Source organism: Oncorhynchus kisutch, linkage group LG14 (genome assembly GCF_002021735.2).
Source record: "Oncorhynchus kisutch isolate 150728-3 linkage group LG14, Okis_V2, whole genome shotgun sequence".
NCBI lineage: Eukaryota > Metazoa > Chordata > Actinopteri > Salmoniformes > Salmonidae > Oncorhynchus > Oncorhynchus kisutch.
In genome coordinates, this window is record NC_034187.2 from 50,792,003 (window position 1) to 50,818,557 (window position 26,555).

At 46.8% G+C, this 26,555-nt stretch overlaps 1 protein-coding gene across 7 annotated transcripts in view; it reads right to left on the bottom strand.

Annotated features, from left to right (window-relative positions):
- Positions 1-26,555, bottom strand: part of LOC109903746 (sodium bicarbonate cotransporter 3) — a 69,359-nt gene that overhangs the window by 20,446 nt on the left and 22,358 nt on the right. For 5 of the 7 annotated variants that reach the window (XM_020500648.2, XM_020500650.2, XM_020500645.2 and 2 more), the window contains exons 2-6: positions 18,899-18,980; positions 15,887-16,033; positions 13,318-13,456; positions 12,410-12,570; positions 11,903-12,091 (exon numbers count right to left, since the gene is read on the bottom strand). In XM_020500648.2, the coding sequence (XP_020356237.1) occupies positions 11,903-12,091; positions 12,410-12,570; positions 13,318-13,456; positions 15,887-16,033; positions 18,899-18,980 (718 nt within the window). Of the gene's footprint in view, positions 1-3,320; positions 3,338-7,092; positions 7,123-8,007; positions 8,017-10,572; positions 10,859-11,902; positions 12,092-12,409; positions 12,571-13,317; positions 13,457-15,886; positions 16,034-18,898; positions 18,981-20,151; positions 20,423-26,555 lie in introns of those variants that run through there. The other 2 variants (XM_031788523.1, XM_020500647.2) reach the window with 2 other exon arrangements.

Here is a 26,555-nt window from a genome sequence, read left to right on the forward strand (position 1 = left end):
TGTCTCAATCACCTAGAACGTGGAGGAGTGTTCAAATGAATATGAATGGGTGAATTTCGTTGTGGTCCTCCTTGACCTGTGACCTGTTGTCACCCGGCCCTGCTGGCTACTAGGCAGCCATGTTGGGATGAACAGAAGCGCCATCGCTCACATTCCTCACAAAGCCCCTGGGAGTGACAGGGATTAGCGGAGGTTGCATCCGCGGACACGCTTCATTCAGGAAGATAAAGCCCGGAATGCGGGCTCCACGCCGGACCTCAGGCCACGGTCCATATGCAAACGAGTACAAATAATCAAATCATATCATTCCAAAACCAGGGGCACACTGAGGGCAAAAACTTCTGACTCTAATGATAATTTGTCTTCATCTGCAAACTAAGAGCTGGCACTACATGTTATGTGTGGTACTGTGGCATTAGACAGCTCGTTAGATAGTTTTTACCGGAGAATCCGGCAATCAAAATGTGAGTAGGTGTACTGTATACAGTTGCGGCCAAATAATTTGGCACCCTTTCACTTTTCATAAATTATTTCCTATTTCTTCTAAAATACGTTTAAAAAAATTATATATATATATATACTACATGACCAAAAGTATGTGGACACCTGCTCGTCACCTGCTGGGATGGTTTTCCACTAAATGTTGGAACATTGCTGCGGTCCGGGACTTGCTTCCATTCAGCCACATAAGCATTAGTGAGGTCGGGCACTGATGTTTATTTATTATGCCTGGCTCGCAGTCAGGCCTTCCAATTCATCCCAAAGGTGTTCGATGGGGTTGAGGTCAGGGCTCTGTGCAGGCCAGTCAAGTTCTTTCACAAAGATCTCAACAAACCATTTCTGTATGGACCTCGCGTTGTGCATATGGGGGCATTTTCATGCTGAAACAGCAAAGGGCCTTCCCCAAACTGTTGCCACAAAGTTGGAAGCACAGAATCGCCTAGAATGTCATTGTATGCTGTAGCGTTAAGATTTCCATTCACTGGAACTAAGAGGTCTAGCCTGAATCATTATTTCTCCTCCACTAAACTGTACTGTTGGCACTATGCATTGGGGCAGGTAGCGTTCTCCTGTCATCCGCCAAACCCAGATCTGTCCGCCGGACTGCCAGATGGTCTGCCATCTGTTCCAAGATGGCGTAGCAGTAAGTCGTCCTGTCGTGTCGTGTCCCTGTATATTTAGTTTATTTTTCGTTTTTTACATATTTTTCGTTTTTTACATAGCTATCCCTTTAAAAACATTTTGCTAAACCTAAGCTTCCAAATACTCTCCTGCTACCCGCCTCACCCAATGTAGCTATTTTTCCTAAAGTATTTATATTTACTTCGGAACCCCTCAACTGAAGCTAGCCAGCTAACCACCAGCTATGCTAGCGGTCTTCAGCTAACCGGTCATCAGCTAACCTGTAGTTCGGAAAGCTCTCGCCAGTTCGAACAACGCGACTCTAACCAGAGCATAACGGACCTATTTATTTTTCATCCCCGGATTCATCCCCGGATTCCCACCGCAAACGGAAAATTTTTCGGCTGGATTTTTCAGCTGGATCTTCACAACTAGCTATCTAGCTAAACCGCAACCCCGGATGATTACCCCTGGCTAGCGTTTCCACCCACTTAGCTTGAAGCTAGCCCGGCCTGCGCTACCACCGTAGCATACTCCTGAGCTACAATACCCGGGCCCACGACCGGTCTATCGATGTCACCGCATGAAGAGGAATAAACAGACTCACCCCATCGCGACGTCCCCCAAAGGCTAACTCTCTAGCCCTCGCTATCTCCCTGCTTGCTAATTCGGCCTGCTAACTGCTAGCTTGTCCAGCTCCGGTCCGCTAACTGCTACCTTGTCTAGCCCGGGCCTACAAACTGTTAGCTTGTTAGCACAGGCCTGCTAACCGCCTGAATCGCCGCGTCCCAAACGCTCACCGGACCCATATTTACTTTCTATCTCTTTTGACTTTTAATTTGTTTATACCTTCCGGAAACCTGCCTCACCCAATGTGATACGGAATCGCTATTATTTTTTTATATTTTTAGAACACACTCAAGAACCTCCAGAAGCTAACCAGCTAACTAGCTACAAGCTATTTAGTCATTGTTAGTTTTTTTTTACCTGGATAACACTCGCCAGTCCAGCTTCCCTGCCCCATCCACCGCTGCCCCCTGGACACTGATCTCTTGGCTACATAGCTGATGCACGCTGGACTGTCCATTAATCACGGTACTCCATTCTGCTTGTTTGTTTTATCTGTTGGCCCCGTTGCCTAGTCTACGCCATTTTACCTGCTGTTGTTGTGCTAGCTGATTAGCTGTTGTCTCACCTACTGTTTTAGCTAGCCAATTCAACACCTGTGATTACTGTATGCCTCGCTGTATGTCTCTCTCAAATGTCAATATGCCTTGTATACTGTTGTTCAGGTTAGTTATCATTGTTTTAGTTCACAATGGAGCCCCTAGTTCCACTCTTCATACCCCTGATAACTCCTTTGTCCCACCTCCCACACATGCGGTGACCTCACCCATTACTACCAGCATGTCCAGAGATACAACCTCTCTCATCATCACCCAGTGCCTGGGCTTACCTCCGCTGTACCCGCACCCCACCATACCCCTGTCTGCGCATTATGCCCTGAATATATTCTACCATGCCCAGAAACCTGCTCCTCTTATTCTCTGTCCCCAACGCTCTAGGCGACCAGTTTTGATAGCCTTTAGCCGCACCCTCATACTACTCCTTCTCTGTTCCGCGGGTGATGTGGAGGTAAACCCAGGCCCTGCATGTCCCCAGGCACCCTCATTTGTTGACTTCTGTGATCGAAAAAGCCTTGGTTTCATGCATGTCAACATCAGAAGCCTCCTACCTAAGTTTGTCTTACTCACTGCTTTAGCACACTCTGCTAACCCTGATGTCCTTGCTGTGTCTGAATCCTGGCTCAGGAAGGCCACCAAAAATTCAGAGATTTCCATACCCAACTATAACATCTTCCGTCAAGATAGAACTGCCAAAGGGGGAGGAGTTGCAGTTTACTGCAGAGATAGCCTGCAAAGTAATGTCATACTTTCCAGGTCCATACCCAAACAGTTCGAACTACTAATTTTGAAAATTACTCTCTCCAGAAATAAGTCTCTCACGGTTGCCGCCTGCTACCGACCCCCCTCAGCTCCCAGCTGTGCCCTGGACACCATTTGTGAATTGATCGCCCCCCATCTAGCTTCAGAGTTTGTTCTGTTATGTGACCTAAACTGGGATATGCTTAACACCCCGCCAGTCCTACAATCTAAGCTAGATGCCCTCAATCTCACACAAATCATCAAGGAACCCACCAGGTACAACCCTAACTCTGTAAACAAGGGCACCCTCATAGACGTCATCCTGACCAACTGGCCCTCCAAATACACCTCCGCTGTCTTCAACCAGGATCTCAGCGATCACTGCCTCATTGCCTGTATCCGCTACGGAGCCGCAGTCAAACGACCACCCCTCATCACTGTCAAACGCTCCCTAAAACACTTCTGTGAGCAGGCCTTTCTAATCGACCTGGCCCGGGTATCCTGGAAGGACATTGACCTCATCCCGTCAGTTGAGGATGCCTGGTCATTCTTTAAAAGTAACTTCCTCACCATTTTAGATAAGCATGCTCCGTTCAAAAAATGCAGAACTAAGAACAGATACAGCCCTTGGTTCACCCCAGACCTGACTGCCCTCGACCAGCACAAAAACATCCTGTGGCGGACTGCAATAGCATCGAATAGTCCCCGTGATATGCAACTGTTCAGGGAAGTCCGGAACCAATACACGCAGTCAGTCAGGAAAGCTAAGGCCAGCTTCTTCAGGCAGAAGTTTGCATCCTGTAGCTCCAACTCCAAAAAGTTCTGGGACACTGTGAAGTCCATGGAGAACAAGAGCACCTCCTCCCAGCTGCCCACTGCACTGAGGCTAGGTAACACGGTCACCACTGATAAATCCATGATTATCGAAAACTTCAATAAGCATTTCTCAACGGCTGGCCATGCCTTCCGCCTGGCTACTTCAACCTCGGCCAATAGCTCCGCCCCCCCCGCAGCTCCTCGCCCAAGCCTCTCCAGGTTCTCCTTTACCCAAATCCAGATAGCAGATGTTCTGAAAGAGCTGCAAAACCTGGACCCGTACAAATCAGCTGGGCTTGACAATCTGGACCCTCTATTTCTGAAACTATCTGCCACCATTGTCGCAACCCCTATTACCAGCCTGTTCAACCTCTCTTTCATCTCGTCTGAGATCCCCAAGGATTGGAAAGCTGCCGCAGTCATCCCCCTCTTCAAAGGGGGAGACACCCTGGACCCAAACTGTTACAGACCTATATCCATCCTGCCCTGCTTATCTAAGGTCTTCGAAAGCCAAGTCAACAAACAGGTCACTGACCATCTCGAATCCCACCGTACCTTCTCCGCTGTGCAATCCGGTTTCCGAGCCGGTCATGGGTGCACCTCAGCCACACTCAAGGTACTAAACGATATCATAACCGCCATCGATAAAAGACAGTACTGTGCAGCCGTCTTCATCGACCTTGCCAAGGCTTTCGACTCTGTCAATCACCATATTCTTATCGGCAGACTCAGTAGCCTCGGTGTTTCGGATGACTGCCTTGCCTGGTTCACCAATTACTTTGCAGACAGAGTTCAGTGTGTCAAATAGGAGGGCATGCTGTCCGGTCCTCTGGCAGTCTCTATGGGGGTGCCACAGGGTTCAATTCTCGGGCCGACTCTTTTCTCTGTGTATATCAATGATGTTGCTCTTGCTGCGGGCGATTCCCTGATCCACCTCTACGCAGACGACACCATTCTATATACTTTCGGCCCGTCTTTGGACACTGTGCTATCTAACCTCCAAACAAGCTTCAATGCCATACAACACTCCTTCCGTGGCCTCCAACTGCTCTTAAACGCTAGTAAAACCAAATGCATGCTTTTCAACCGGTCGCTGCCTGCACCCGCATGCCCGACTAGCATCACCACCCTGGATGGTTCCGACCTAGAATATGTGGACGTCTATAAGTACCTAGGTGTCTGGCTAGACTGCAAACTCTCCTTCCAGACTCATATCAAACATCTCCAATCGAAAATCAAATCAAGAGTCGGCTTTCTATTCCACAACAAAGCCTCCTTCACTCACGCCGCCAAGCTTACCCTAGTAAAACTGACTATCCTACCGATCCTCGACTTCGGCGATGTCATCTACAAAATGGCTTCCAACACTCTACTCAGCAAACTGGATGCAGTCTATCACAGTGCCATCCGTTTTGTCACTAAAGCACCTTATACCACCCACCACTGCGACTTGTATGCTCTAGTCGGCTGGCCCTCGCTACATATTCGTCGCCAGACCCACTGGCTCCAGGTCATCTACAAGTCCATGCTAGGTAAAGCTCCGCCTTATCTCAGCTCACTGGTCACGATGGCAACACCCATCCGTAGCACGCGCTCCAGCAGGTGTATCTCACTGATCATCCCTAAAGCCAACACCTCATTTGGCCACCTTTCGTTCCAGTACTCTGTTGCCTGTGACTGGAACGAATTGCAAAAATCGCTGAAGTTGGAGACTTTTATCTCCCTCACCAACTTCAAACATCAGCTATCTGAGCAGCTAACCGATCGCTGCAGCTGTACATAGTCTATTGGTAAATAACCCACCCATTTTCACCTACCTCATCCCCATACTGTTTTTATTTATTTACTTTTCTGCTCTTTTGCACACCAATATCTCTACCTGTACATGACCATCTGATCATTTATCACTCCAGTGTTAATCTGCAAAATTGTAATTATTTGCCTACCTCCTCATGCCTTTTGCACACATTGTATATAGACCCCCCCTTTGTTTTCTACTGTGTTATTGACTTGTTAATTGTTTACTCCATGTGTAACTCTTTGTTGTATGCTCACACTGCTATGCTTTATCTTGGCCAGGTCGCAGTTGCAAATGAGAACTTGTTCTCAACTAGCCTACCTGCTTAAATAAAGGTGAAATAAAAAATTCAAAAATTAAAATGGTGAAGCGTCACTCCAGACAACGTGATTCCACTGCACCAGACTCCAATGGCGGCAAGCTTTTTACCACTCCAGTCGACGCTTGGCATTGTGCATGGTGATCTTAGGCTTGTGTGTGGCTGCTCGGCCATGGAAACCCTTTCATGATGCTCCTGACAAACAGCTATTGTGCTGACATTGGCTGAAATAGCCGAATCCACTAATTTGAAGCGGTGTCCACATACGTTTATATACATACTGTATATACACTGGGTGTACAAAACATTAGGAACACCTTCCTAATATTGAGTTGCACCCCCTTTTGTCCTCAGAACAGCCTCAATTCGTTGGGGCATGGACTCAACAAGGTGTCGAAAGCATTACACAGGGATGTTGGCCCATGTTGGCTCCAATGCTTCGCAGAGTTGTGTCAAGTTGGCTGGATGTCCTTTGGGTGGTAGACCATTCTTGAAACACACGGGAAATTGTTGAACGTGAAAAACCCAGCAGCGTTTCAGTTCTTAAAACAAACCAAACCGGTGCACCTGGCACCTACTACCATACCCCGTTCAAAGGCACTTAAATATTTTGTCTTGTCCATTCACCCTCAGAATGGCACACATACGCAATCCATGTCTCAATTGCCTCTAGGCTAAAAAATACTTCTTTAACCCGTCTCCTTCCCTTCATCTATACTGATTGAAGTGGATTTTCACCTGGATTCATCTGGTCAGTCTGTCATGGAAATAGCGGTACACTGTTTTGTACACTCAGCATTCAACATTGCAGAACCAATTTTAGTTTTGTAAACTATATCAAGTTTATAATTTTAATTGAGAAAATAAAGACAAATGGCATGGACAAAATTATTGTTATCCCGAGGCTAGTACTTGGTTGCACAGCCTTTGGCCAAGATAACTGCAGACAAATGTTCTTGCAGCCATCAATGAGCTTGCTGCACCTTTTACGGGTCATTTGTCCTACTTTTTTTTTAGCAGCAAACCGCTCTAATACTTCAATGTTTGAGGGGGTGCCCTCCACCAACGGCTGTTTTCAGACCTCGCCATAAGTTTTTAGATGTGATTAAGACCTCTTCTCTCGCCTCTTCTCTCGCCCACTCCTTTACAGTCCATCTCTCTTGAACCATCCCTGGGTGCTTTTGGAATGCGTGTTGGTGGTCGTTGTCCTGCTGGAAGACCCACAACCTTCAATGGAGACCCAATTTTTGGACACCGGGTTGAACATTGCACTCCAAAACACCTGGTAATCTGCAGGTTCATTGTGCTTTGTGCACGTTCCAAGGCCCCCAGTACCAGAGTCAGCGAAGCAACCCCACAGAATTATCAAACCTCCCCATCTTTGATTGTAGGGAGGGTGTTCTATTCATTGTTTGCTTCTAAAAGCTCCAACAAATCATCCTTAACCGCCTATCTATACCAGCATGGGATTCAAACTCAAATGAGCGATACTCAGAACGAGGTGAAGTACGTAGCATATCGTTTGTTGGCAAATGGTGTCATGTCGTCAAGCATGGGATTCAACGTTCACTCTAGACATTAACTAATGGAAGATTACAGAACCACACAAGTACTTATAATAAGAGCACCAGCTTCCACCCTTAATTCATGTTTCTCTCCAAACCAGCAGTCTCTAGTTGTCATGACCCAACCTTCCAGTTCAGCTCTTTTCTACACACACTGCTATATATATATATATATATATATATATATATATATATATATATATATATATATATATATATATATATATATACAGGGGATAAAGACTATGCAGGTCTGGGAAGACAAAAAGTCACGGTGGATGACACTGAGACTGAGAGAGTTACGTGCCAACGTTACAACCCTCCCACCCCAACCCCACTCCATGGCTTTATATTTAGCATGCTATTTGCACACGTAGGAGTCTCGAGCTAGACTCTTAAAGAAAACGTCTCTGAGACATATGTGTGTTTATACTCAGGAATTATGGAGGAGAGATGCCAAACAATGCTGCTCTGGAAAAAGACCAGATGTTTTTAAGTTGTTTAAGTCTGTCCTGACTGTATATTCACAATAGGACAGTCATGCAGAGCAGTGACAGTTATAGCTGGGAGGATACGCCATGATATGAGACCTGTTGCCATAGTGGCGAGTCTGGCGACTCAACTCTTACACTGACTGGATTACACAGACCGTCAAGGGATGGAAAATGTGCAGTCGATTAAACCCCTTCAGGTTTCATCTTAGGACTTGAATGGGGAAAAAAAGGTTTGCAATGAAAAAGTGGACACAGAAATATCACAGAACCAGGGTCCAACCAAATCTTTTTTTTCTTACCGTTGCCCAAAAATCTACTGGCCTGAACAGAATTTCTACTGGCCCGGACATTGTGTAGTTAAAATGCATTGCCTAAGCAGGACCTACAGGTTGGCAGGTTTCCTGTCTATATTCAGCTAGCATTAGGCTACATTTGGTTATTATGGAATGTATCAAAACGCTGTGTAATAGAATCTAGCGACATAATGATTTAGACTGAACAACTGAATGCATTCAACTGAAATGTGTCTTCTGCATTGAACCCAACCCCTCTGAATCAGAGAGGTGGGGCGGGGCTGCCATAATTACTAGCATGTTCACTATTGAAGGTTGACGTTTATAAATCAATTTCCCTAACGTAAATGGATTGGTGAGCTCTTCTTTTTACTCTGGACGGCTTGCGTGTGCCGCGTGAGCGGCTCAACTTATGTACTGCTCGAGAAGTTGTGAGTCGCGATCAGGGTGGTTGAATGAATGGCCAATCATATTTCTCAAATACAAAAAGCATGACTTTTCTGCGTGTAGTCTTCAATGGTGTTCAAGACTGCAACAACGCAGGTAATCTCAGCCATCCCCTCCGATGGCGACGGAGGGGTTGGCTGCCATTTTATGGGGCCTAAACCAACCATGCTTTTGTTTTTGTTGTTTTACGCTTTGTTTGTAACTTATTTTGTTCATAATGTTGCTGCTACCATCTCCTATGACCAAAAAGAGCTTCTGGACATCAGAACAGAGATTACTCATCTTGATCTGGACGAAGATCAGGGTGCCTGGTAAGGAGCCTGGCGATGAGTGGCTAATATGCCTTTGCCATCGGTACTATTGGCCAACGTACAATCGCTGGATGATAAGACAAGGGGTGGCGGTCTATGTAGATTTGTAAACAACAGCTGGTGCATGATATCTAGGGAAGTCTCAAGGTTTTGCTCGCCTGAGGTAGAGTATCTCATGATAAGCTGTTGACCACACTTTTTACCAAGAGAGTTTTCATCTATATTCTTCGTAGCTGTCTATTTACCACCACAAACCAATGCTGGCACTAAGTCTGCACTCAATGAGCTGTATACGGCCATAAGCAAACAGGAAAATGCTCATTCAGAGGCAGCGCTCCTAGTGGCCAGAGACTTTAATACAGGGAAACTTACATTTTACGTAATTTCTACCAGCGTTTTAAATGTGCAACCAGAGGGAAAAAAAACTCTAGACCACCTTTACTCCACACACAGAGACGCGTACAAAGCTCTCCCCCGCCATCCGTTTGGAAAATCTGACCATTATTCTATCCTCCTGATTCCTGCTTACAAGTCAAATATAAAGCAGGAAGCACCAGTGACTCGGGCAATGAAAAAGTGGTCAGATGAAGCAGATGCTAAGCTACAGGATTGTTTCGCTAGCACAGACTGGAATATGTTCCGGGAATATTCCGATGGCATTGAGGAGTACACCACATAAGTCACTGGCTTCATCAATATGTGCATCGATGACGTCATCCCCACAGTGACTGTACGTACATACCCCAACCAGAAACCATGGATTACAGGCAACATACACACTGAGCTAAAGGGTAGAGCTGCCACATTCAAGCCCGGTCAGCCCAGTGGCTAAGGAGATCCACTGGCTCTACATGTTTTTACTGGCTCCGCCGCAGCGGGCCATTGTTAATGTCGGACCCTGCAGAACTATGGTATGGTAAATGATGAAACACATTCTCGAGGAGAGCCATGCACACACACTGAGCAGAGAGAAGTAGAGGGACCAAGCCAAGCAAGGTAGGGGTTCGTGTGGGAGGGCTGGGATGAAGAAAGGTGGCGATAGACGGAGAGAGAAAGGAACGTGAACAATAAATAGCCTAGGAATGGAGCGAGATATGAGGGAAAAGGAGAGAGTGCAGAGAAATGTATTGGATAAGACTAAACTAGAGAAACACAGACAGAGAGGTATGCAAGAAAGGAACAAGGTAGAGGGAAACAGTGGGAGGTCTTGTTGAGTTAACAGAGGAGGGGTATAAAAAGTGAACCTTGCTGGGGGGGGGGGGGGGGGGGGGGGGGGTTTGTCATGGATTTGTAGTCGGGTAGGTGAAGGAGGGCACAGCCAGCATGCTGGTGCTAGTGTTCTCTGTTCAAGCCGTGACTCACACTGGCAGGCTACACAGATATTTGCCTTCTAAGGGCAGCTGCTGGAGCCCTCTAGTCTGCAGCGACGGTTGCCGATTGGTATACGCCTCCTCATCCTTTGTAATGGCGTTGGGTGGCGACTCGTCGTCCTCAGGCGGTGACACCACCACCTCCGGGATGGCCTGGGGGACCGGGGCAGGGCCAGGGGCGCGGGGAGGGTCTGGGGAGCGGCGGGGAGTAGGGGGGGTGTTCTGAGGGGTGGTGAGGGGCGATGGTCCGGGGGAGAGCCCCCCAGCGGAGGTGGAGGAGGAGGAGTTAGGCAGGAGGAGGTTGAGGAGGACGGAGACCCGGGACTCTCGCCTCTGGGACAGGTTGGAGACGGAGGCCCCCGGCTTCAGGGAGTGGCGGGAGGCAGAGAGGCCCTCCCCTGGAGCGGTGGGAAGACAAAAAAAAACAAAGAAGGGAAAAGAGGGAGAGAAGAACGGGAGGAGGGAGGAAAAAGGGGGAGGATGGTAAGAGGAGGAACATATGAGGGAGAATGTCATCAGAGAGGTGGTTTTAGGGGTGCATTCTCTGGGGGCAGAGAGAGAAGTTGGTGGGAGCTTGGGAGGAGTGTGGTTAAAGAGAGACAGAGGCGTCGATAGGTTCTTGCAGGGGAAAGGTGAGAGAGGGGAGGTGTCCACAACAGACCAATAGGCTTGTCCGCTCACCAATCACACAGTGACAGACTGAGGGGGAGCATTTTGGGTAGAGAGATGCTTGCAAGCAGGAGAAGAGATGTGGGTTGGTTAGCATAGTGTCAGTGTACAGTATATTGTGCATACAAATACAGTAGCACACACAAAACCAGACATATTTCATGTCTGTCCAAGTTGTGCAATAACTTACTATGATTGTGTAACACATTAACATATGACATTTCACGTGTATTTTATACCCGGGCAACATTGCATTCAATGCATTCAATAGAACAAAATGTGACAGTAGGACAGTGACCAGAGAGCATTACAACTGTAGCACGAGCTCGTTATTTCAGTCACATAAAACAGTCACACACCATACTCATCGTACACATCACACCCTAAGGTCATGCTCGGCAAACAAAACATTTCGAACTGCAAGAAGAGCATCACCCCAACCATTCCGACATAGAGTAGAAGCCATTGTTAATTCTGAGGGCAAACCCTGAGACCGGCCAGCCACACGCACCATCCTCACCCAGATGTATCCTTTACGGTGGTGGTGGAGGGGGGGTTCTACATGGACCCCAAAAGGGTTCTACCTGGAACCAAAAAGGGTTCTCCTATGGGGACAGCCAAAGAACCCTTTTGGAAGCCTTTTCCCTAAGAGTGTATGTGGGAGATGTTGTCACCTTTCCTTTATTGGAATACCAAGGATTGCAAAGATTATTTGAACCCCCTCGAGGCTCGAGGAAAAAGAAATGGACTCTGCGTGGTGTGGGGGATCTCACCGTGTCTCTCAAGCAACAACGGGTCTGAATGTTTCTTGCCTATGTCTGCGATTGAGCGCACCAGCGGGATGCGGTTGCTGAGCTTCCTCTCGTTCTGATGGTGGTGTCTCTTCAACATGGCCTCGCGCACCTTCTGACACAGCTCCTCCTGCAGCTGGCCTGACGCCACCATGCCGTCAATCAGCATGTCTGGACACACACATGTAAATACACACACGTATGCATTGTATTGCCTTGTATCGTTGCTCATTTGGAGGTTTACACTGGTACACACACACTTGCAAATGAGCTTGCACGCACGCACACACGCACACACACACACACACACACACACACACACACACACACACACACACACACACACAAATTCAGTTTCACCTTATTCAACCAACTTTTCATTATTGCCTTGTTTATCATTTGCATACACAAATCGAAATAATCAAATAGCATGCACATGAGCACATACACATGCACACATACACACAAACTCTTCTGATATGAATGTACCTGCAATCTCCTCGATACAGGTGGCCCTCATGTCCAGCATGACGGTTCCGTTGAGGATGCAGCTCCTCAGCTCAAACAGGCTGTGTAGAGACAGGGTGGCCACGTAGGGCTTGCTCCAACGCTCCCCTCCATCTTCCACGTCCTCCTCAAACTTCAGCCACCTAAACACGCATGCGCACAGACACGGACACAAGACAAGCACACACAATAAAAAAAAATCTAAATCAAATTTCCCCAATGCTGACTAAGAACAACTTGACCAGAGGTCAAGACCAGGCCTGAACATATCAGACAATTTGCATTCCCTTGAGTGGTTCACTTCTGAGAGGTAATGGAAAAAGTTTGATAGTGTTTTTTCCGGCTTTTACCCCCTGTCAGACTGGAACCAGTTTTAACCAGTTTTTTTTTAAAGAGAGGTAAACTGCTGTGTATTTGTGTCTGAGCCGTGAATGTAGGCTGACATTGTCTGGGATGGTGATAATGTCATGGCTATGGAGGATGACTAAGCTAGATTGACTCACAGCCAGACTTGTAGGCAGTAGAGCTCTGTCAATCTTACCCATTACTCATGATAACACATCCCACTCACACACAAGACGCGTCACTATCTCATAGTTCTCTGTTCCCCCGCCCCCGTAAGACAATTTCAAGGTTATAAAAAGGCCACAGTTTACCAGCCTACAGTTTTGGCCATTAAAAAGTTGGTTTCCCTGAATATTTTACCACAGTCAAGAAGACGACTTCAAAATTCTCAAGATGCAAAGTTAAACTAATCGACGTTTCATGGAAAACGTACGGTAGCAATAAAGTGCTGCTGAATTTAGACCTGAACGAACATTAAACGACATGATGAAGTCACATGGTCTCTGGAGTGTGGAAGCTGGACCCTGGGCTGGGCTGTGACCTACCTGGCTGTCTCCTTCCACTCGGTGGCGCTCCCGTCCCTGAAGGACAGCTCGTCCAGCTCGGTGAACAGGTCGTGGGGGACGTGCTCCACGTCATCATCTTCCGTACCCAGGATGAACTGCACCCGCTGGGAGGGCGTGTCTAGAGGGGGGGGAGGAGAGGCGGAGATATAGAGACAAGGACTGGAGGAGAGTGTGGGAGGAGCAGGATCCAACGCTTAGCTTCTGAATGGACTGCTGTGAATTCCTCTGCATTACAAAGAGGGAATAAATATGTTCAATAATCAGGTGTGTGTGGGAGTAGTAACAGGCAATGTGAACGAAGAGCGCTAGAGTGAAGCTGGCGGGAATCACCACAATGATAACAGCAGATTTCCAGGAGCGAAATTCACCATTGGAAGAGGAATGGATATTGGACAGATAAAAAGAGTGAGAGAGTGAACGACAGTCAGACAGTTCAAATGGTCATGTTGTGCTGTTTTCCCGACCGTCTATCCCTTTCCCCCGGGCGGTTGGGGCTGTGCGTGTGTGGTGTTTGTGGCCTCGGCGGTGGTGCCTGCGTTTGCTGTCTCGGCCCAGCGGCACATGGACCGCGATGTAGACGCGCGCACACACGCGCACGCGCACACACACACACACACACTCCCCCTCCATCAGTGTCACTGCTTGCTCCTGGAGGCCCGGAGTTGCCTTTAAGTGTGATGCTCCATTCACAGCATGCACACTCTCTCTGAATGAATGGACAGATAGGTCTCCATGTTTCAGCCAAACACTCACAGACGCCTGAGAGACTTTGCCAGGTACCCTGACCTGCCTACTACAGGGTTCTATTTCTGCCTCTGGGAAGCATGACACAACACAGTATTCAAATTGAGAATAGTAATCAAAATGTTATTTGGGAGAATGCTTGAGGGTAGCAGCTGGGGTGGGAGTTGTTTTGAGTTGACGTGATTCCAATACGTTATGATTATGTCTAGTGCTATACAACTGACTCGTTATCCAAATTAGTCCATGGTGGCCTACTACAGAAATACATGATTTACACAAGTATGCAAACCCTTTGCTATGGGACTATAAATTGAGCTCAGGGTAGCCTAGTGGTTAGAGCGTTGGACTAGTAACCGAAAGGTTGTAAGTTCAAATCCCAGAGCTGACAAGGTACAAATCTGTCATTCTGCCCCTGAACAGGCAGTTAACCCACTGTTCTTAAGGCCGTCATTGAAAATAAGAATTCGTTCTTAACTGACTTGCCTAGTAAAATAAAATAAAATTGCATCCTGTTTCCATTGATCATTCTTGAGCTGTTTCTATAACTTGGAGTCTACCTGTGGTAATTGATTGGACAGATTATTCATTATTACGCACACCTGCCACCATCGTTACGCTCACCTGGACTCCATCACATTCCTGATTACCTCCCCTATGTCTGTCACTCCCTTTGGTTCCTTCCCCAGGTGTTATTGATTCTGTTCCTGTGTTTTATGCCGGTACGCTACTTGTGTTTCTTGTTTTATTGATTATTAAATTCACTCCCTGGACTTGCTTCCCGACTCCTAGCGTACACGTTACAGGAACCAACAAGACTCTTCCTAGAGCTGGCCGCCCGGCCAAACTGAGCAATCGGGGAGGGCCTTGGACAGGGAGGCGACCACGAACCTGATGGTCACTCTGATGGCACTTAAACGACTCAGACCATAAGAAACAAGATTCTCTGGTCTGATGAAACCAAGATTGAACTCTTTGGCCTGAATGCCAAGTATCACATCTGGAAGAAACCTGGCACCATCCCTACGGTGAAGCATGGTTGTGACAGCATCATGCTGTGGGGATGTTTTTCAGCGGCAGGGACTTGGAGACATGGCAGGATCGAGAGAAAGATGACCGGAGCAAAGTACAGAGAGATCCTTGGTGAAAACCTGCTCCAGAGCGCTCAGGACCTCAAGACTGGGGCAAAGGTTGACCTTCCAACAGGACAACGACCCTAAGCACACAGCCTAGGGCCTGAATACTTATGTAAATGTTACATTTCAGTAGTTTAAAAAATATATATAAATTAGCGACATTTTCTAAAAACCTGTTTTTACTTTGTCATTATGGGGTATTGTGTGTAGACTGACGAGGGAAGAAAACAATTTAACCCATTTTAGAGTAAGGCTGTAACGTAAAACAAAATGTGGAAAAAGTCAAGGGGTCTGAATACTTTCCCGAATGCACTGTATGTGCCACCACACATTTATTCAATTGCATGAGGAGATGAACGAGGAGCTCCACGGAAGGTGGAACAGAAGTTAATTGTGTAAAAATAACCTAGTAAATTGTTGTCAGCATATATAGTGTCTGACTTTCTTCCTTTTTTAAACTTTTTTTTTACTATTCCTTTAGTCAGCACCTCTACTAACATTTCTAACAGTCAGCTTATGGGTAAAAATTGTTAACTTATTAAATTGTTGTCAGCATATATAGTGTCTGACTTTCTTCCTTCCTTTTTTTTTTACCATTCCTTTAGTCAGCACCTCTACTAACATTTCTAACAGTCAGCTTTCTACTGGACTTTAAGGTAGAAGTTGGTTACCATACGTGGGGTCCTCACGGTCCTCCTCTTCGTGGTCCTCCTCCCGCTCCCGCCTCTTGCGGTGGTGTTTGTGGCCTCTGCGATGGTGCCTGCGTTTGCTCTCCCGGCCCAGAGGCACATGGACCCCGACGTAGACCGCCCTGTGGCCTAAGACAAACCAGACCAGAACAGAGAGAGATTGACAGATTACCTGGTTTCCATTTTCTGTGAATAACCTACTTAGACAGGGAAGGAAAAGACCACATTCGTTTATTTTTGCTATTACTTTTTTCCACAATCCCTCATTATAGCTTTTGTTCCACTGGATTGTTAAGATTGTTGCTCTGAAATGCAAATGTCCTAGTTTTTGTGCCAATAGTCACTTTTGGAGGACGAGCCATTGCACTTTGAATTGTGAGATACTCTCAAGATAGGGAATAATGAAAATAAGACATGAGGGGAGAAGAGGAAGGAAAGGATAAGAGAAAGACATGAGTCCATCAGATGAATATACAAAGAGAAAGAGATGAAGGGAAGGAGCCAGAGTGTTTTAGAGGGATACAGCGACTGAAAATACAAGAACAGAACAGAGGGAAAAGATAATGAAGAGAGAGAGAGAGAGACACACGACAGACACGGCGAGGAAGGAATCGGAGATACATGTGGCAATAATGTTGTTGCTAGCAGCACTCTCCGGACGTGAGCCGCAATTGACACTTCCTTTAACCCTCGAGTCTAAGTAGCCTTACTGCTATTAGCCCATAGAAACGCATTGAATAACAGATTCATACATGGAAAAATAGTAAAAAAATATCAAAAGGAAGTTTCTTTTGAAGTGTGGGAGATATAAGAAGAAAAATACTTTGACACATATTTAAACCCTTTTTTAGGCACTAAACTACGTCAATATACACTGAGTGTACAAAACATTAACAACACCTTCCTTTTATTGAGTTGCGCTCAGAACAGCCTCAATACATCAAGACATGGACACTACAAGGTGTCGAAAGAATTCCACAGGGATGCTGGCCAATGTCGTGTCAAGTTGTCTGGATGTCCTTTGGGTGGTGGACCATTCTTGATACACACAGGAAACTTTTGAGCGTGAAAAACCCAGCAGCATTGCAGTTCTTGACACAAGCTGGTATGTCTACCATACCCAGTTCAAAGGCACTAAAGTCTTGCCCATTCACCCTCTGAATGGCACACACCCACAAGCCATGTCTCTATTGTGTCAAGGCTTAAACATCTTTCTTTAACCTGTCTCCTCCCCTTCATCTAGACTGATTGAAGTGGATGTGACATCAATGGGGGATAATAGCTTTCACCTGGATTCACCTGGTCAGCCTTCGTCATGTTCTTAATGTTTTGTACACTCAGTGTATACGTCCATTAATTTTTTTAAACTGGTACCGGGCTACCTTCAGACGAGTCCTGTGACGCTTGTGGGGGGGGTGGGGGGGGTGGGGGGTCGTAGAGCAAAACCACCGACATGTTCGTGTTTCCATAGACACGTCATAATAGTTTGTAGACTAAACCGTTCGGACACGACAGACGTTTTCGTAAGACCGATTTACGGGATGTCTCATGGTCCGACAAACACGGGAGGTCAATATCGGCGGATTGAGACGCAGCTCGTGCAAAACATATACTCTAGCTGAAACAGACCTAAGCCCATTTTGATGCGGATTGTTTTATTGTGCTAATTTGATTTCAATCAAAAGGGTTAAAAGCATCTCCTCTCTCGGCCTCGTTCCCAGGAGATGGAACCACAGAGGATCACTCTCAATCACAGCTGGCTCACTGCCAGCTCTCTTTCAAGGGAACGCAGAGTTATTTTCTCAAATTAATATAACTAAAATACTGTCCTCATCCTGGAAAAATGCACTGTGAATGTCTGTGAGCACGTACTGTGGATGTTTCACGTTTCAAATGACTCACCATACTGATTTGTATGACCCTAAAGAGCCTGCTGACTATTTTAGTGCTCTCTTGGTCAGCCATTCCGTATTCTGCGCTGCAACCTCAAACGAAATATGCAGCCTTTTTCTGCTAGGGCCAAGTATTGGTATGTGTTGTCTTTGCTCAGTACCTAGTAATTAGAGATAATCACAGGTCCTGTTTGAAATCCCCTTGAATGTACAGCTCAGATAGAGAAAGGTAGCTTTGTAACCTAGACAGCCAAGATACTCAGAGGCCATGTGGACAGCTAATCATGTCCTAATCTCCCAATTTGCGGCTCATCAAAGTTAGATAACCAGAGAATGTTGGGGTTAAGGAGACACGTGTACTGTAGTTTTATGTGATATGACACTACAATACAACAGCCGATACTATCCCTGCGGACAAAACTGGTCAAAATCATCCCATAACCAGTTTCTGGTTGAAATGATATCATTTCAGACATTTTTCCCCCCGCTGGCATGGCATTTCATCCCATTGGAAATCCTTATTTTGTAATTGAAACCAAAGCTCTAGGCTTTGTGATATAATTATACATAATTGTTTTTATAGAGCCCTACAGGTGTTAAAAAAAAAACACAAGGAGTCTCCAGCTGGACCTGAATAAAGCTGTACATGACAGATAGGCTCAATTACAGTTACAATATTCCTGTGGGCTCGTGTATGCCTGGCTAATGAACATACCCTTCTGGAACGCTACAGGAGTGGAGAGCCAGGCTGAAGCTGGCTTTAACCTGCCAAGAACTCAGCAACACCTGTCCTTTCTATTCACAGCACGTCTCTAGGCCTATATGTGGACAGGAAGCACCCGCCCGGAGACAACTAAACAGGCATGTAGACAACAGTAACAAAGGAAAGCACACATACTGTAGCTATACACACACACACACACTTACTGATAGCATGGTTGGAGTCAATTCAATATCAATTCAGTCAATTCAGGAAGTAAATTGGAAGTGGAACTGACCCCACTCCTGACTGCTACACCACTCCAACACATCCACTATGCACACAGGACTAGACATACACAACGTTACAGTAGGTGGGTAGGGCTGTACTGTAGGGTCTTACTCTCCAGCTCTTCCGTCTCATAGTTGGTGTGGGTGGTGGAGCTGGTTTTCCCAAGGTCAACGATGGCCTCCTCGTCAAGACCCTGAGAGACAGAGACGGGAAAAGAGGTGACTGATTGGCCCTTTAATGGACCAATAAACGGACAGTTGAAACCAAGACTGAGCCAGAGGCATATCAACAAAAATAACTTTAGACCACTGCCAGAGTGGCATAACAGCACATCCAACCATTAGTCTAGGTTTACCACCGAAATCACCAACAAGATGGCTGTTTGTCTGATACTCAAGGAACAACGTGTGGAACAGCAGCTTTTGTTGCCTTCGCAGAGAACAAGCTGCTTCGACACACACACACCATTTCAGCGTGTTCGAATTTGATTTCAGGATTCAGGGAAAAATAAGGCTACTATAATATATTGTCCCCGGGAATAGACATCTTTGACAGTATTCCTTCCTGCACCTGGGCTAGGAAATGTTAGCCTGGTCCCACCATCCAGAACACTGTGCTCTCGTTTCGTTTCACTTAACTGAATCCGTGTAGCATAACAGAAGACCATACGCTCGTGAGATCAGGATGGTCCTAACGAAGCGAGGGGGAAATGTAGCTTATCGGATAGAATGAAGGTGTTGTCATCCTCCGGAGGAAAGGTAATGGTACTTTATCACAAGGATGTTTCAGTGAGTGTTTGTGGGGAGAGACACTAAGGGCCCTCAAATTAAAATCTGGACCTCGAAGCCAGTTTCACTGCTTAAAAAGAAAAAAAAAGTCTCTCTAATCAGGGACTGATTTAGACTTGGGATACTAGGTGGGTGTAATTAATGAATTATCAGGTAGAACAAGAAATCCAGCGGACTCCAGAACTGGCAGGGTATGATTTGAAAAGCCCTACACTAGTGGATTAGGCCGATATCTGCTTTAAGTATTCTTCATGGACCTGTACTGGTACCGTATAAGCATAAGGTAACATAAATCACCGTTTGGCAAGAGTAAGTAAGTAGATGTATCATGTAGCATAAATGTACTAATGCAGGGATGCAAAAAGCGGCATCACCGAGAAACGGGGCAATTGAATAATAAAGTGTATTTGTTAAGGAACAGTTTCAAACATTGACACATTGAATTAGGCCTATCGTTAGTCAGGGCAAGTACATTTGTTTTTCTTCAACCAAATCTCTATTTTGGGATGTAAAATGGCATGCTATAGAAGTGTTCAGACACTTTTTTGTGATTTGACTTGGTTTTGAGAAACTTACCCCACCAGTGATAGACCTCCTCAGGCTCATTCGTCAGTATGTGGGCGCGCAGAAAACACGGACAAAGCTCCAAAAAACACACAAATACGTCCTTTCAGAAACGGCAAAGCTTCCAGTATAGTGATGCGGGTCTTTAAATGTTGTACACGTGAAATTGTGTCATTCCAAACTATCTGCAATTATAGATTTTATTTTGTTGAACTCAAGCAATACTTTTTAGTGTGTAAGCATGTGCGTCCTTTCAGCAAAAATAGAGATTCTGTAGAAAAAACACACAAAAAACACTGTCCTTTAAGCTTGGCCGAATTTGCAGCATCAGTCCATAGATGGACTTTGAAATAACATAATATTAACCAGCACTGTCAGCAATGCTCAGTAACTTTGGGAGTTACACACACATCCATTCCTAGATGGGCTTTAAAATAATGTAATATTAAACAGAGTCTCAGCGATATGTTGGTACAAGTAGTAACGCACATATTCAAATGAGCGTGATGTCACACTTTGCTCTCACGCTGCTACAACGTGATAGCTACAGGACCAAAGCAGTGGAGTTAGCCAACATGCTCAAACGGTCTGAGTTGCTGAATTGAACCCGATATTGCCGTTTACTTTATGCATTGTGAGTCTAACTTTATCCAGCACAGTCAGCAGTGCTCAGCATCTGACTTTGAACTGTGGGAGTTACACCGATCGTGATGCATGTTGGGGCTTCAATAATGCAAGCTGCACTCTGTCTGGCCTAGCTGGCTGGCTGTTCAGTGGAACAGGGGAGGTTCAGCCTAGCTGGCTGGCAGTCCAGTGGAACAGGAGAGGTTCAGCCTAGCTGGCTGGCAGTCCAGTGGAACAGGGGAGGTTCAGTCTAGCTGGCTGGCAGTCCAGTGGAACAGGAGAGGTTCAGCCTAGCTGGCTGGCAGTCCAGTGGAACAGGGGAGGTTCAGTCTAGCTGGCTGGAAGTCCAGTGGAACACAGGGGAGGTTCAGTCTGGCCTAGCTAGTTGGCAGTCCAGTGGAACAGGGGAGATTCTGTCTGGCCTAGCTGGCTGGCAATCCAGTGGAACAGGGGAGGTTCAGTCTAGCTGGCTGGAAGTCCAGTGGAACAGGGGAGGTTCAGTCTGGCCTAGCTGGCTGGCAGTCCAGTGGAACAGGGGAGATTCAGTCTAGCTGACTGGCAGTCCAGTGGAACAGGGGAGGTTCTGTCTGGCCTAGCTGGCTGGCAGTCCAGTGGAACAGGGGAGGTTCAGTCTGGCCTAGCTGGCTGGCAGTCCAGTGGAACAGGGGAGGTTCAGTCTGGCCTAGCTGGCTGGCAGTCAAGTGGAACAGGGAAGGTTCTGTCTGGCCTAGCTGGCTGGCAGTCCAGTGGAACAGGGGAGGTTCAGCCTAGCTGGCTGGCAGTCCAGTGGAACAGGGGAGGTTCTGTCTGGCCTAGCTGACTGGCAGTCCAGTGGAACAGGGGAGGTTCTGCCTGGCCTAGCTGACTGGCAGTCCAGTGGAGGTTCTGTCTGGCCTAGCTGACTGGCAGTCCAGTGGAACAGGGGAGGTTCTGTCTGGCCTAGCTGGCTGGCAGTCAAGTGGAACAGGGAAGGTTCTGTCTGGCCTAGCTGGCTGGCAGTCCAGTGGAACAGGGGAGGTTCTGTCTGGCCTAGCTGACTGGCAGTCCAGTGGAACAGGGGAGGTTCTGCCTGGCCTAGCTGACTGGCAGTCCAGTGGAGGTTCTGTCTGGCCTAGCTGACTGGCAGTCCAGTGGAACAGGGGAGGTTCTGTCTGGCCTAGCTGACTGGCAGTCCCGCGGAACAGGGGAGGTTCTGCCTGGCTGGCATTGCAGGTAAAAGCTGATTTATGCTTGATCCGGCTATCCTGTCCAGAGGCTCCGTATGGAGGGTGTGATGCAATTGCAGAGATTCTGTATGGTTGCGGAGTCCAAATAAAGCTCCATATCGCATCACTCTGCACCTCCCAAATGCTGTAACACGGGCTACGTATACGGAGGGCTACGTAAATTCCATATAGCTCTGCATTGACATGATTGGTTGTTGGTAGGTGGGGGTGGTACGTCCTGTATAAACACAAACTCACTTCCTTGACAACTTCCTTAACAACAGCCCTGCTCCGTGAAGCGCAATAATTATGAATACCCTGACTTTTGCAGAGGCCGCATCATAAATGCTGTTCAGGCAATACAGACATCAGCTTGACCATAAATCTGCTATAAACAGGGGATATTCTGCCTTATTTTTGACTTAAGCTTTTCGCCTGCCTTTCCACCTTTGGGACGACGACTCCCATTGTTAGTAAGGATATTTTTTCTATGGCAAAAATGTAAACACGAGGCAGACCAAACTCTTTGGCCCATTAAAAACCTGCTGCATGTAAGATATAGTGCACTACAGCTCGGAAAATAAATAAATGTGACTCTGGATGACAACATAATGGTGTTTGTTTCCAACATTAGAAGAAGTTCAATCTGCTTCGTTTTTTGATGAGTATCACGATACTGGCATCGTCCCAGCCCGAATTGTTAGGTTGGAGACATGAGCATCTCGTGATTATATACAAATCTCTGGTGCAGTGGAACAGAGGAGGTTCTGCCTGAAGACAAAAGTTAATAGAAAAACTGTTGTAGGCCAGTTACAGTTGAAGTCGGAAGTTTACATACACTTAGGTTGGAGTCATTTTCAACCACTCCACAAATGTCTTGTTAACAAACTATAGTTTTGGCAAGTCGGTTAGGACATCCACTTTGTGCATGACAAAAGTAATTTTTCTAATAATTGTTTACAGACAGATTATTTCGTTTATAATTCACTGTATCACAATTCCAGTGGGTCAGATGTTGACTGTGCCTTTAAACAGCTTGGAAAATTCCAGAAAATGATGTCATGGCTTTAGAAGCTTCTGATAGGCTAATTGACATCATTTGAGTCAATTGGAGGTGTACCTGTGGGTGTAGTTCAATGCCTACATTCAATCGCAGTCTCTCTTTGCTTGACATCATGGGAAAATCAAAATAAATCAGCCAAGACCTGGAGGCGAACATAGCACAGCAGGCTATGCATCGGTGAGCTGCTGGAGAAACAGCGTCAGCTAACCGCTCTCCTGCGAGCTGAACTCAGCCAGCTGACAGCCGCCCAGGCCAGCATAGCGGCAGGCACAGCAGTCTCTCGTCCCAGGTTTATACTGAGGCTGACAGAGGCTGACGAAATCGAGGCTTTACCTCCAAGCCTTCGAGAGGACGGCGGCTAGGGAGAAATGGCCCCATGAGCAATGCGGCCAGCCTGCTAGCACCCTTCCTATCAGGCGCGGCACAGAAGACCTATGAGGATCTGACGGTTGACCAGGAGACGCATTACGAGGGGCTGAAAAAGGAAATCCTGCGCCGGTATGGTTACACCCTGATTAGCAAGGCACAAAGATTCCACGATTGGGCGTATGATCTTACAGCAACCCACGATCACAAATGCATGATCTAATTAGGCTGGCCAAGAGCTGGCTAACTGCTGAACTCCTGATGCTCACGACCATCGAGAAAGTGGTCATAGATACATTTATACGCTCTCTCCTGTTCCAAGCTAAAACGTTATCCAGCCAAGCTAACCCGCAGAGTGAAGATCAGCTGGAAGGTCAACAGGTGGCCTTGGAGGTCCTGCGCAGTGGACAATCCACGGAACCCTCCACTCGCCCGACGGAGCGAAAAAGGAAGGAGGACCATGCCGGGACCCCAGCCAAGGATGGGGGGGGGTGCCAACATCTAGCTTCCCGAGCCCGACGCCTCTTCCTGAACCTGGACAGCAGGAAGTGCTACGAGTGTGGTGAGCCGGGACACATCACCTGGAACTGTCCAAACCGCGATGTCCCGAGGCCTTCGGCCTCAGCTGGTGAGGTAGCCACCTGTGAGGTAGTCCCTGCGGCTTACTGAGGGGATACTGTGCTGAGGAAAGTGGTACTTCCCCTGTCACCCCGGTAAGAGCCAACAGAAAGGACACCACGGCACTTTTGGACTCCAGGAGTATGGTGACCCTGATCCAACCTGACTTCGCCCAGTCCCCGAAACGAACTGACACCGTGGCCATCACATGCATACACGGTGAGACCAAGGACTACCCTACCACACTCCTCCACCTACAGACCACAAAGGGACAACACACAGGAACAATGGGAGTCGTCCCAAACTTGCCTGTGCCGGTCCATGCCGGAAGGGATTTCCTAATGTTCCGCCAACTGTGGACCAATATGTTCGGAGATGTGGGGAACCGAGGGAACCAGAAGGGAGGAGGAAGCCTGAGAGGTGGGAGGGACACCAGAAGGAGGGATGCCCGGATGTGTGGATTCCAGGAAGTGGACCCCCAGGCATCAACCGATCCCCTCTCAGAGGGGGACTCTGAAGTCAGACTGGAGGGAGAGGTGGCGAGTCTGGAAGACACGTTCCCAATGGATCATGAGGTGGCACCAGAGCCCGTCTCTCTAGTGGGTCGGTTCGGCACGGTCCAACTGGAGGATCCCAACTTGGCCAGCCCTCTCTATCAGGTGACCGTAGTGGACGGAGAGCCCGTGGAGGGGGTCAAATAACCTACCCCCATTTCTCTATAAAGAAGAAGTTGCCATATCAGGTCGTGAAGAAGAATGATGAATATCTGGAGTTGTTGTTGGTGCCCCATCCCTTCGTACCATCTGTCCTGCAGTTGGTGCACTCCCACCTTCTTGGGGCTCACCTAGGTGTGGGTAAGACCTTAGACAGGATCAAGGCACGATTTTACTCGCCAGGGGTGAAGAAAACAGTGGAAGAATACTGCCGCAGTTGCCCGGAGTGCCAGCAGGTGGCTCTAAAAACCCCATTTTCGCAGTCCCTTAATTCCCCTACCCATTGTTTCAGTTCCTTTCAGCAGGATGCAATGGACCTGGTGGGACCTCTACCCAAGCGCAACCGAGGCCACAAATACATTCTGGTGATTCTGGATTATGCCACCAGGTACCCGGAAGCCATTCCCCTGCGCACCATGGCCACCAAGGGAATCGCACGTGAGTTGGTTATGCTGTTCTCCCGAGTAGGCGTTCCCGACAAGATATTGACTAACCAGGATTACCCCTGGAGAAGAAAACGGACAACGAGAACAGCTTGTGGACTGTGAAGTAATTAGTGAATTCCCCTTCTTCCCCAGTGTACAAAAATCCATAAAACTTCCCATTTGCATTCTAGTTGTGCTACTGGTGCATGTTTTGTTATTGAACTTGGTGACCGCAGAAACCCCACACCCTTGAGCCTGCTACAGCATCATGAAATATATTGGAGGCAAAAATTACAGACAGTAATGTACAAATAGCTAAATCAAACTCAACTGGATGTACATGGTATTGATTTTAATATAATTTAAATGTATAGGTCTATACATGGGTTGGAACAGTAATTCTGAACAAAATCAAATCATATATATATATATATTTTTTTAAACATTTAAACAAGTACAAGTCTCTTGTCAACAGACAACACTTCTCGTAGAAAAAGATGTTATTAATCTGAAGGAACAGATTTTACATTGTAGGCCTACATGCTTTCGGCATCATAGTGCTAGAGACTAGGTCCAGAGCATCAAAACACTTAAAGTGATGGTGTAGATATTCTTTATCAATATTTGCAGTATTGTTGGATCCATATACTATTCACTATTCTTTTCGTTCCGTTCTACTGTTCCGACCTGCAAAATAAAGTTCTGAACTGGTTCGAACCAAAAAAGTACCAGTTTATATCGTTCCTTTTTAAACCTCCTGAAATATATATTTTTTAAATACATTTAGCTCGACATTATTTACTTCACCAATCAGTGCTGATAGAGCAGTTTAGGAGCGGGCAAGCTATAGTTGTTTACATGCACGATGGACAGACAAATATAGGGCGAGAGATGTGATTTTTGCAGGTGGGGAGAAAGCAAGAGAGGGTGGATGAGGAGGCTTGGTTTGAAGCGCTTGGCATCTTGTTATGACATGCATTATTTGAATTAGGCCCACGGAATTATACCTACAGAGGATTGGCTTCTATGGAGGAACTTTGAATGTCTTTGAACAATCGAGAGTTGGCTTAACGTTGGACTAGAGCGAAAGCAAGCATGTGTGTGCAGAGCGGCACCAGAACTAAACACGCTTACCTTTTTGTATTTAATAAATCCAATGTGAAACATGATAACTATAGTATCCTTAACTAACATTGAAAAAGTGAATCCATTCTTCTGTAATTACAGTAGGCTACAATATCCTATGCTTCGGGAAGGAGATAGGCAGGTAGCCCACACACGAACAAAGATTTTCAGCTGGCAGGCAGACACTGGAATACGTTTCTGAGTGATAGAGAGAGGGCTTTGCATAGGAGCTTTGTTTTTTTTGTGGGACTGAAAAAAATGCCCGGAAAGTAAAGCG